Source organism: Pieris napi, chromosome 4 (genome assembly GCF_905475465.1).
Source record: "Pieris napi chromosome 4, ilPieNapi1.2, whole genome shotgun sequence".
Lineage (NCBI taxonomy): Eukaryota > Metazoa > Arthropoda > Insecta > Lepidoptera > Pieridae > Pieris > Pieris napi.
The window spans coordinates 5,463,777-5,474,591 of record NC_062237.1 but is presented as its reverse complement, the minus strand read 5'-3'; the positions used below and the strand labels follow the sequence as shown (position 1 = coordinate 5,474,591).

Genomic DNA, 10,815 nt, shown 5'->3' with positions numbered 1-10,815 from the left:
AAAGCGAGTCTACTCCTCCCTCAAAGGCCGGCAACGCACCCACTAAAAATGGGTGTCTACGGGCAGCGTAGATAGCCCATTTTGGTCGTCCCGCAAGCTCGTTTGCCCCCTTTTATAAAAAAAAGAAAAAAAAATCCAGTCGTAAAGGTCCGTTAAGTAGTCTAGGGTCTAGGCGTCACACTCGACGTGACATGTCCTTTCGGCAAACACTTACCTGCCGTTCGCAATAAAACCCATTTGACCTTTATCGCCTGTCTTCCTTCTCCTCTTTCTCTTTTCTCTATTTCATTAGGTATTATTATTTCATACATTTATATTACATGCACACAAACTAATGTATAAAATATAACTTGTTTTATTGTCTGGTTCTTTGCTAATTAATGTATCTTTTTTTACACGACCTCAATTCTACTGCACTTAAGAAATGTATATTAAATATGAGGCAATGATAATCAAGATAAAACATTTACCAAATGTAATGTTTGACGATTAAGAGAATTGGGTGCTCAACAATCAAAACAAAAAAGAAATAATGCTTATTTCAAAATCAACTTTATTTATTTTGCTCCTTGGAATTAATAGGTACAGTTAAATATATTTAGTACATAAACAAGTTCAATCTGCAATCAATATTTAAATGCAAGTCAGTTGTAATGTCATATATGTTGTTATTCCACCCATATTGAACTAAAAGACCAATTCTAAATGCTGCAACTGTATTAAGGTATATGAACTTAAATTATTTCCGGTTTTAACTTTTGTAATTACAAATATTTTTTTAGCGAGACAAATTACTTAAAGATTAAAATGATCCATTACAAGTTACATGATGTTTGTTTAATCAAATGACAGTACTAGTTTCATTTGGTTTTCAATCTTTCCAATGGGTTTGGTTACAGTTTATTGTATACATTTATTATTTTCGTTTATTTAGTGTTACAGTCAGAGACTTCTCGAAAGTGCCACAACAGACTCAAAAGAATTCTCTATATTTTGCTAATTTGAAATGGATCTAATCCAAAACAAAGAACCTCATCACAAGCTCAGGCAAGTTTAGGCTGCTGCTGTTCTTATTTTTTTTAGGAAATCAAAAGCATTATATACTTATATCTACATAGGATAAGCCATGACATTAAACATAAAAATCCAATTAAACTCAATCCTAATTTATCATTCTACTATAAATAATTTTAATAAATTATAATCAGCAAAGTCATGTTAATTTAGTGCCCTTAGTGGCTCAATCAGTATACATGTGAAATTTTCATTAACTGCATAATATGCCCTAACACTCTCAACAAGAAAATTGGAGAGTTTAAAATAAACCAGACAAAAGCAGAGACAAACTAGATATAATTGAATCAGTCTCACAACTTTTGCCCAGTTTCATTACTTCTTAGAAGCTATCCATCATTCATTTGGTCGATTTCTTTCTTCAATATACCACTGCCATTAGAAAACAACTTAAAGCTAGCAAGAACAGTTGTTTACAGTCGTGTACACCTACAGAAATCAACCAATTTCCTACATTTATAAATAAACTGTACAATAGTCACATTCCGTTGGCAATAAATAAATAAATATTAATTTAGCTACAAAATTATCTAGATACCAACAGGAATGGTCTTTGTGAACACTCAGGTGGCAAATAACAAGTCCAATCTTACTCGAGGCGCGTGGCCCATAACATTAAATCTAAACAATTGCGACAAATATTTACAGATCACTCCTGCTATTTAATTAAAGACCTATTATGATTTATGAGTCAGGATTGTTAGGAATCAGTCAATTGCCTTGACACTAATCGGTTGCATTCTCGCGTTCTCTTCCTCGTTCGGAAGCGTTTAGGAACATGTGGCGCCCGCTTGGCGGCGTTTCTTTGTCGTGGCCGTTGCAAACTTCGGTTTCCGCTCAGGGCACAGGCCAGTCAGACTCTGATGAAGGCTAGATCTATCCTAAAGTATGCACTCGCCGTGCAGCCCGGCCCTAATGCGACTCGAGGCAGCGCAATGACTGCGCTCTTAAGTCGTGTCACGGCCGTATGTGCCGATACGCACCTCGTCAATAACTCTACTCCATTCTAAGGCGTACGACTCGGGGTCTTCTAAGTAGTATGTGCGGTTTGGCTGCAAAAAAAAAACACCGTTTAATTTTGTATGAAAATTGCGTAACATATTTTTTATGATTAGGTAATAATAACTGAAACCTTATTTAGTGTATGTTACAAGCAAATAAAATTTTGATAAAAAAAATACTACTTTATGTCAAATTCGTAAAACAGAGGGCAAATATTAAAAATTCGTAAAGATCTATCACATTTCTAGTATAAGAGGAATAAATAACTTACTGTGTGTATTAAAAATATTCTGAAATTCTTGGCCTCAACACGTAGATCTGGCGACCATGGAATTTCACCCTTTAAAACCATATTAACAGGATCTACGTAGAATAATCGTGGCCCCGTTGTCAATAAAAGCATCCGCCGTCTTGCAAATAGACCTTTCCTCTTCTCAACCAAACCTTGCTTTAAAATCAACTCCCCATCTACAAACTGGTGCCATTTATTTTCTCGTGCTTGTACCTCCAAGCGTCGTCGTCTCTCTTCTGAACTTATATTTAGGATACCTTAAAAAAAAAGGAATCGTTAAATTTGTATTACAATTCAAAGACAAAATAAGACATCACAAGATTAGAATATATTCTAATATATTAAATGCATGTTAATAATAATTACCTCTTGAAGTCGAAAGGTCTATCTCCCACAATCGGACTAATTGATCTTTGCCTAAACCTGGTTCTAAGTGGTCTGGTACAGTGTACTCTTCTTCAAATGATCCGCCAGGTAAATAAGGGCAGATAGTTGGTGGTGTTTGGTTCCATACGTCATCCCAATCGATACCTTCAAAGAAAGGGTGTTTGCGTATACTTTCATATGTGTTTCCAATGTCAGTGGCTCCAAGACGTTTTGAGTGATCGAGAACTAAAAGCTTTTCAACTAAATCCTTTGCGTCAGCCGGAAATCCTTCAGGAAATTCGTAATCCATTTTTAATATCTTTTGAAATGTCAAAAATTCTGTTGATGCCCTAAATGGTGGAAGTCCTGAAATCATCTGGTATATAATACAACCTAAAGCCCATAGATCCGAGGCACGTGTATCGATTCGATTCTGCAATAGATCTGGGCTTACGTATTGTGCAGTTCCAACAAAACTAATCTTTCTTGAGCGTTCATTTGTCTGATCATCGCATTTTTCCTTTGAGTCCTCATCTTCTTTGTTGAGTGATGGTCGGATATCTTTAGGATTGAGAATTTTAACTGTACCAAAATCGGCTATTTGAAGATGCATACTTTCGTCTAATAAAATATTTTCCGGTTTTAGATCACGATGTATAATTCCTTCAGCATGCATCTTTTCTAAAGCTAATAATAATTCAGCAGCGTAGAATCTAGCCACGTTTAACTCAAACGAGCCAACTTTGTTTATATAATGCAGTAGTTCTCCATTTTTCGCATAAGACAAAACAAAATATAGCCTTTCTTCATCTTGGAAAGTACAATATAGCTTTACGAAACCATGGGGCACATGGAACAGCATATTCAAGGCGTCTTTCTCTCTTTTAATGTATTGAACTTTTTGATGACGCACAATGTGACTTTTTTCGCAAACTTTAACTGGAAACAAAAGAAAATAATCAAATAAAGAATATTAAAATAAGAAAGAATAATAAATGATTTATTCAGCAGTTCAAAACTTACTTGCATATTCTTTTCCCGTGTGAATATCTTTCGCCAAAAATACTGTGCTGTAGCAGCCTTCGCCGATTAATTTGCCGAATATGTAGTCTTTAGCTGTTCTCTTCGTGTGTCTGTGAGATTGGCTGGAACCGTGTGTAGATTGCGGAGTCAAAACAGTAGTAGCAGCGGCCTGAGAAGCTTGCATCTTGGGTGATTCCACCAATGACTCTGTTGTGGCTATGGGTGCCCGTACCTCACTGGCAGCTCGGCCGTTAGACTGTAACAAAAAATTTACAGTTAAACAACCTGACCTTGATTACTTTTAAAATAAAATTTAGTTTAGTTAGCGGTTCGCAGACCAAATATTGAACTAATATGTGTATAACAATAACAATATTTTTATTTTATTTTGCTAATTATTAATTCCTTGGCTTCTGCTTTTAAAGTTTGACTTAAGACGATATCTTCCTAAGCACGAGCCATATTTAAAAATGATGATATTTTTAAATCTTACTACAGTTTAATTCAACAAATATCCGAGAAGGAATGCCGTCTGTGCATGAGTCACTAAATACATCAGTTGAAAGGCGCTAGTTAATGCGAAGTAGAAGGAAGTATTACATTCCGTAGTGAGTGACGGTAGCAGTGAACATAGCCCCAACGGTACTCTGAGCGCATTCTCATCGCAACGCATTCCGGAGCCTTCGCGCACCTACACCATGTAGGTACTTGACCTCAATCCCATCCATTCAAGTCATTAATGGTAGTGAAGGCGTATGGGAATTCATGAGCGTTTGTATTTCCCCATTTCAAGTACAACACACTACTTTATTGCACGCGATTTGTGAGTAACGGATAATTTGGATATTGCAAAATCTATTATAGTCATATCCTTTTAAATAACTGTTCAACATCCGGTTCAAGATAAAGGTATTGAATTTAGAAAGGACATTTCAATTGTCAAAACATAAATTAACACAATAATATTCTTGTGAGTTATGGAAAATTCAAATTTTTGCAATAAATAGATTATAAATTAAAATAATATGACTGTCAATTTTATAGACAGTTGTGAAAGGTATTTATATTTTTTAAAGGGTTACTCAAATAAAAGATCAGATGAAAATTAAAGATTTTCTAACCGGGAGAACTAATGAATGTAATTCAGAATAATAATAATGCATTATTGCAGTTGTAAACAAGTTGGTCACGCCGTCAACGCGTGAAAAAACAAGTGCGATGGCATGTCAGTGCCGCGCCCGCCATCGATGTTTGCATCACGCCAATCAAACGCGGCGCGTTCCTCGCATCGACTGTATGCTGCATATTGCCGTGTTGAAATTTACAATATTCGATGCGAAAGTTCCTATCAAAACATGCAGCGAAAGTATGCCAATTACTAATGATCATACAATTTCATATTCTTCCGTTATTTTACAAATATTTATAGCAACTAATAAAATTTTACGTATTACGCACTGATATTGATTTTCCTCGCCAAGTAGAATGTGTTTCATGGGGTATATTTAAAGGATGCGCGATGCCGTTGACCTTACCTTCGCTTTTGGCGAGGACTGTTTCCCGCGTTTAGATGAACTGACACCAAGGAGTTTTAGAATTCTGTTGGCTGCTTCCAAAAGTGTAGCACTGCCCCTCGATCCTCTTTTTACTCTTATGGTCAAACCACTCATTTCTAACCGTCGCATACAATGTTTATTCACTCCGTTTTAACACTCGAAGCAGTTTTACCACGTTCACAGTTTATAAAATGTCAATTATTATTACTATTATATTATTATTAAACACTAGAATAAATTAGGAATGCAGCTAGATATACTAAACAATTATTACTAAATTTTACTATTGCACACAAACACGACCGATCGACTGGACGGCGCGTTGCAGACTAAACTATTTAACAAACAAGTATGTACAGCAACGCTTGACGCAAGCGAAGCATTGACTACGTCCTCAGCTCGGTAGACGGAATAATCGTGATTCGTCGTAGGTACGTATAGGCTATGGCGCTGTTATGTGGAGCACCCGGCCCCGCGCCTCAGCCCTTCCGTCGATGCTTTAGCGCGGTGCATGCTCTTTACAACTGGGCAATTCATGCCCTTATCAGAATACAATAAAAATATGTTCCTATGACCTAACATTAATTGTAATTAATTCATTCATATTTTAAAGGATGTTTTTGATTAATGGTTTTGCTTTATATGTATGTACTACATATGATTTTTAAATGAAACTCACGTTAAACTTTATTTCTATAATTATAATTTGTGTTCTTATAAATGGAAATGTGTCATAGCATTCGTATTACTCCAAATTGTATCATAAACTCCAGAATGAAATTATAGTGCACGCTGCCATAAGGCAATACGTATCAGTTGTATATTAAGAGCCAGGTGTTTAGGCCTTTTTTTATACCCCTGCAACCCCAGAGCTTCCTTTAAGGACATAATAACGCGGTGTAATGAACTCAGCACCTGGTTCTTTCGTTTGATAAACACACCTTGCAAGCTACACCATTTCTTGCCATCGTTTTGTTATCGCGGAGATAAGCATTAAATAATAATATTTATTTTTCAGTTTGGAACTAAACAAGACGTATTTTACAACAATGCTTATTTGATCTTACTGTTCGTATTTAAATTACATCAGTTTATCTCCTGTAATGAATTTTTATCTATTTAAAGGATAATTGTAATCGAAATATAACCCGTTTTTATAATGTCATAAAAACATACACTACAGTAAAAGCTTTATAACGATTTCTTGGTACATATTAATAAAAGTAATTAATACAGATTTAAATTTAATGAGGCATTCTGTTTGAATAATAAGCATTTTTAAAGATAATGAGAATTTTAAATAACCCAATTTAATGATATATGGTAATTAACAAAATTCAAGGGCTGTGTTGTTTTGTAAAATATGTAACAATACTTTTTTTTGTATTAAATATATACAGTTAATATTAGTCTGTACTGTAAATTCAAATACAAGGATATTTATAATTGAAAATCCATACCCAGCGCCTTTTACTTTTTATGACAAATTTCAAAAGCTTAAAATATTGCATTCATACCTTAGGTTCCAAGTTCTGGGCTTGTTAAACAACAAAGACAAAGATTCTTATGAATGTGTATTGTTATAATTGTATGTACAGAATGTGCAAACCCTATTCGCAACTATGTAAATAGGTGAATGTATAAATATAATTTTGCACTTAGCGACAACAATCATTGCACTGCAATAAAAGATTATTTTACATGCATATTTATACATCAGCAACGTTCACGGACGTTCAATGTAGGTTTAAATGTTAACGACACGTGTAAGTTGTTTTGATAATAATTATGTGAACGTGTAAAGTCGGTTCTCAACGTCGTCGATGTTCATAAAGATGATCAATTAAAAAAAAAGCATTGTTAAGTGCTGATACCAAAATCCGCTGTTTTACTAGTAATTGTTTGCTTATAGCAACGAGTGAAATCTAAAATTAGAAGTGTAATACATATTTTAATTTTTTGATTATTTGTTACATTTCTGATTACCATAATTGCAAAGTATTTTTAGAACATATACTGTAGATATAGCATTATATATGATGAGATGAACTTTAATAAATATATAGTTACACAATGATAATATTCTCTTATTATTGAACACTCATAAGGTTATCGTATGCAATTGAACGTTTGTTTTTTATTTTTATAATTTTGAGCAACTGTTTTTCCACATCTGAACGATTTTTAAGGTAGTTTTTTCCGCTCACCACCACGTTGTGAAACCAGAGCCCACCGATTTATTTCCGAACTAATTCGACTAAGGGTCCTTAAAGAAAAGAGCGTACCAATTTTTAAAAGGCTGGCAACGCACTTGCGAGCCCTCTGGCAATCTATGGGCGGCGGTATCACTTATCGCATCAGGTATTATATAAAAAAAATCAAGGTGTAATGCATGCAGCTCTTACAAACATCCAGTAAAATAAAATAGTTGTAAATTAAAGCATAGCGGAGGTTTTTTTACTAGTTCTAGTCCCTTCTACCGGCTGGCCATAAATACCAATTAAGATTAATTGATTATTTTTTGACGTATACAATAAATATATGTTTTAATGGCATGACCTATTTCCTGGAAATTTTACAGCTGTTACTACCTAATTAATATTATACGTAACAACTTCAATAAACTCAATAATGGTACCGTCTACCATTACATTTACAATGTAAATATTAAAGTTTGAGCTAGTTTATGGTGTGGGTAATAGGACATTTAAACGCGGTGTCAACAGTCACCGGAAACCCTTAACGTGACGACTTCCTTCCGGATAAGTTTAGAGTTACGGTCAGGATAGTTATCAATATCTTCATAATATACTATTAATTACATAATATCTTAGTGTGTGAGGGTAGTTTTAAGGTGGGTATTTTTAACTTTTAGCTATGTAAACAATGGGTGCTCCCAATAAAGGTTATCTGTTGTCATGGTGATAATGCATTTAACCAACGGTGGCCGGTGCGTCCTGTAATTATATGTTCTATTCCTACCGCGTGGCCCAAGCGTGGTATTTCTAATTTTGCGTCGATGCGGCCCGTAATGACCCCTAGTTTCTCGTTTCTGTACGTCTGGCGTCTGGGCATCGATCTTTAAATTTTTCCAATAGCCATCTTACGTCTCGTGCCTTAAGAATAAAATTTCAAAGAAACCAAATATGACTCCTATAAAAACGGCCTCGCCGTCCTCGGAAAGTGCATTGATCTTGGGGCTCGTCCTTCTGTAGCACAAAAATCGTTGCACGGGATACAACCGTCCTCTTTATTTACATTGTCGTGCCCTTACGTGTGAGAGGGATAACACGCGTAATAGACAGGATGCGCGTACTGGGCTGCGGGCAATACACCCAAGCGAGCGCAATGAACGGTCGCCGTGGTTGAGTACCTTACTAGCTACACGCGGCTTTTTGGCGCCATAAGCATGGTTAATATACTATCTAGACTACCTAGACATGACACTAGGTACACAAAAATTTAAAATTAAAGACATAAGAACGTTGTTAATAATTGATAACTTAGTTACGTTCGGAAATATTTATAGGGTATACCTACGTATTTATTGTAGAATTATAATTGTTTCAATATTACTACGCAATACACACCAAAGTTATTATTACAGAAAATAATATAGTACAAGAATTCGATATAAGGAAAACAAACATCGTGGAAAAGGCGCGAAAACCTTACAAAATGGCGGCGACCACGTGCTCTTTACACATGCTGTGCGGCAGAGCTTAGAACGTGCTTTACGTGAAAACCGTTACATTACTATTTCTATTTTCCATTGTAACATGTTGCTTTAGAAATCTTTCGAATTATTGATCGAACAATGTATGCACATAATTGTGCAATATTTTGTACAAATTAATTTAATCACGATTATGTCACGTTTCATTAATACTCTTTTAATAACATAATACGCAATCAACATTGTTTCTTTATGAAAAATATCGATAAAAGATTAGCCTTAAACTATCTATTGCAACGGAATTGATTAGAAAAGTATTAAAAATCATATCGCTTACTTTTGTAATAAGGTGTTGATTGGTTAAAAAGCAAAAAATATAGAGTCAACGCTCTGTTTAGCTGAGAATTTAGGCGTGAGACTGTAAGTGATTCAGGGGAAGGGAATGCATGTCAGACGGCGCGCGTCTACACTATATACCTACTTGTATGGGGGTCGTTTCCCGCGTTCGTTGCAACTTTGCAGCGTTCGGAAAGCAACATTCCATAGATTCTTTATTTTTGTCTCGGTGCGGAGTATAATAAAATGAGAAACACTTTATACCTACTTGCCACAGAACTTAAGACGTGAAAGTACAATTGTTTTCTTAGAATAGCTTTGCTTTGTTAATGGAGATAGAGAGTTAAAAAAAAAACTATTGTTATTATCTTTACCTGCGTTAAAACCTTTCAAACTCTTGAAATACAAAGTACTTAGTTAAAAGTATGAACAATTTCTAGTTTTAACTACTTTTTTGTCAAGAATCTTAAACACGTGTTAATTTAATCCTAGTGATTATTCAATAGAGCCCAAGGTCCGAAAAGAAAAACATTTATCATTTATGTGTATTTTATATAAATATAATAATTTCATAATTATTTGTAGGTACAAGATGATAAATTGTTAGATAAGTTATTTATTTAAAGATATAACTTCTTGTAAGTGTCTTAAAGCGGATTTTATAAAGAGTATTTTATTTATGGTTTAAAATGACCGAGTCCAAGGACATCGGACGGTGTGGGCACTCACAACCTGCGCCATAATTACGCTCAGGTTGTGGACCCAGTCATTCACCTCATCTCGTGCGATCACATCTACCTGGCCCTAAAATCGTTTTATTTCTGCCTCAATATTAACGCTGCCAATAGAAACACAAAATTTTATAATTTTCTAAAAAAATATATTTAAACAATGCTTAAATAAAAAAAAGGGTGCGTGTACTTAAGTACGCGCGTAAGAAGTTATACTTCTTTGACATTATTAAAAATAGTTTTTGATTGCATGCAAATAATTAATTACAATTAAATAATCAAAGACTGGAAAAGGAGTCATTATAGTCAATAAAGTTCAGTTTACATTTGAAAAATTAAATATATAAATATTTATTATTATTCTCTTACTTACATTAAGTGTAACATAAATTATATTATTATTCGATTGTTGTTTTTAAATTATGTCCAATCCCGTAGCATCTTCCGTGAGCAACTTCATTCTGTTAATTTTGTGTCACGGTGCGCGCGCATCGTAAAATTTCACTCTCATCAATTTTTCATAACGCGCCTAAAGAAGTATAACTTCAAAAAGAGGGGATATGTTTACAACAAGTTAAACAGTTTGCATTTAAACCGTATTTTTTATCACAATAGAACTGACATGAGGTGTTATCAGTCGCAGAATGAATAGGGAAATAAAATGTTACATTTTTTTTAAATGGAATCTCTCTGTTAGCCTGAAGGGCCTTAGGAAGGAAGCTCAGCTCGAGCTGTTTTAGCTCTGCCCATAATTTTAAG

The 10,815-nt window shown here is 34.6% G+C and overlaps 1 protein-coding gene across 3 annotated transcripts in view; it reads right to left on the bottom strand.

The window, feature by feature from the left end:
- Positions 1–530: 530 nt before the first annotated feature.
- Positions 531–10,815, bottom strand: part of LOC125048607 (3-phosphoinositide-dependent protein kinase 1) — a 42,124-nt gene continuing 31,839 nt past the window's right edge. For 2 of the 3 annotated variants that reach the window (XM_047647357.1, XM_047647358.1), the window contains exons 3-6: positions 3,758–4,013; positions 2,735–3,673; positions 2,348–2,625; positions 531–2,126 (exon numbers count right to left, since the gene is read on the bottom strand). In XM_047647357.1, coding sequence (XP_047503313.1) covers positions 2,022–2,126; positions 2,348–2,625; positions 2,735–3,673; positions 3,758–3,941 — 1,506 coding nt within the window. In that variant the 5' untranslated portion in view covers positions 3,942–4,013 and the 3' untranslated portion in view covers positions 531–2,021. Of the gene's footprint in view, positions 2,127–2,347; positions 2,626–2,734; positions 3,674–3,757; positions 4,014–5,292; positions 5,708–10,815 lie in introns of those variants that run through there. The other variant, XM_047647356.1, reaches the window with a different exon arrangement.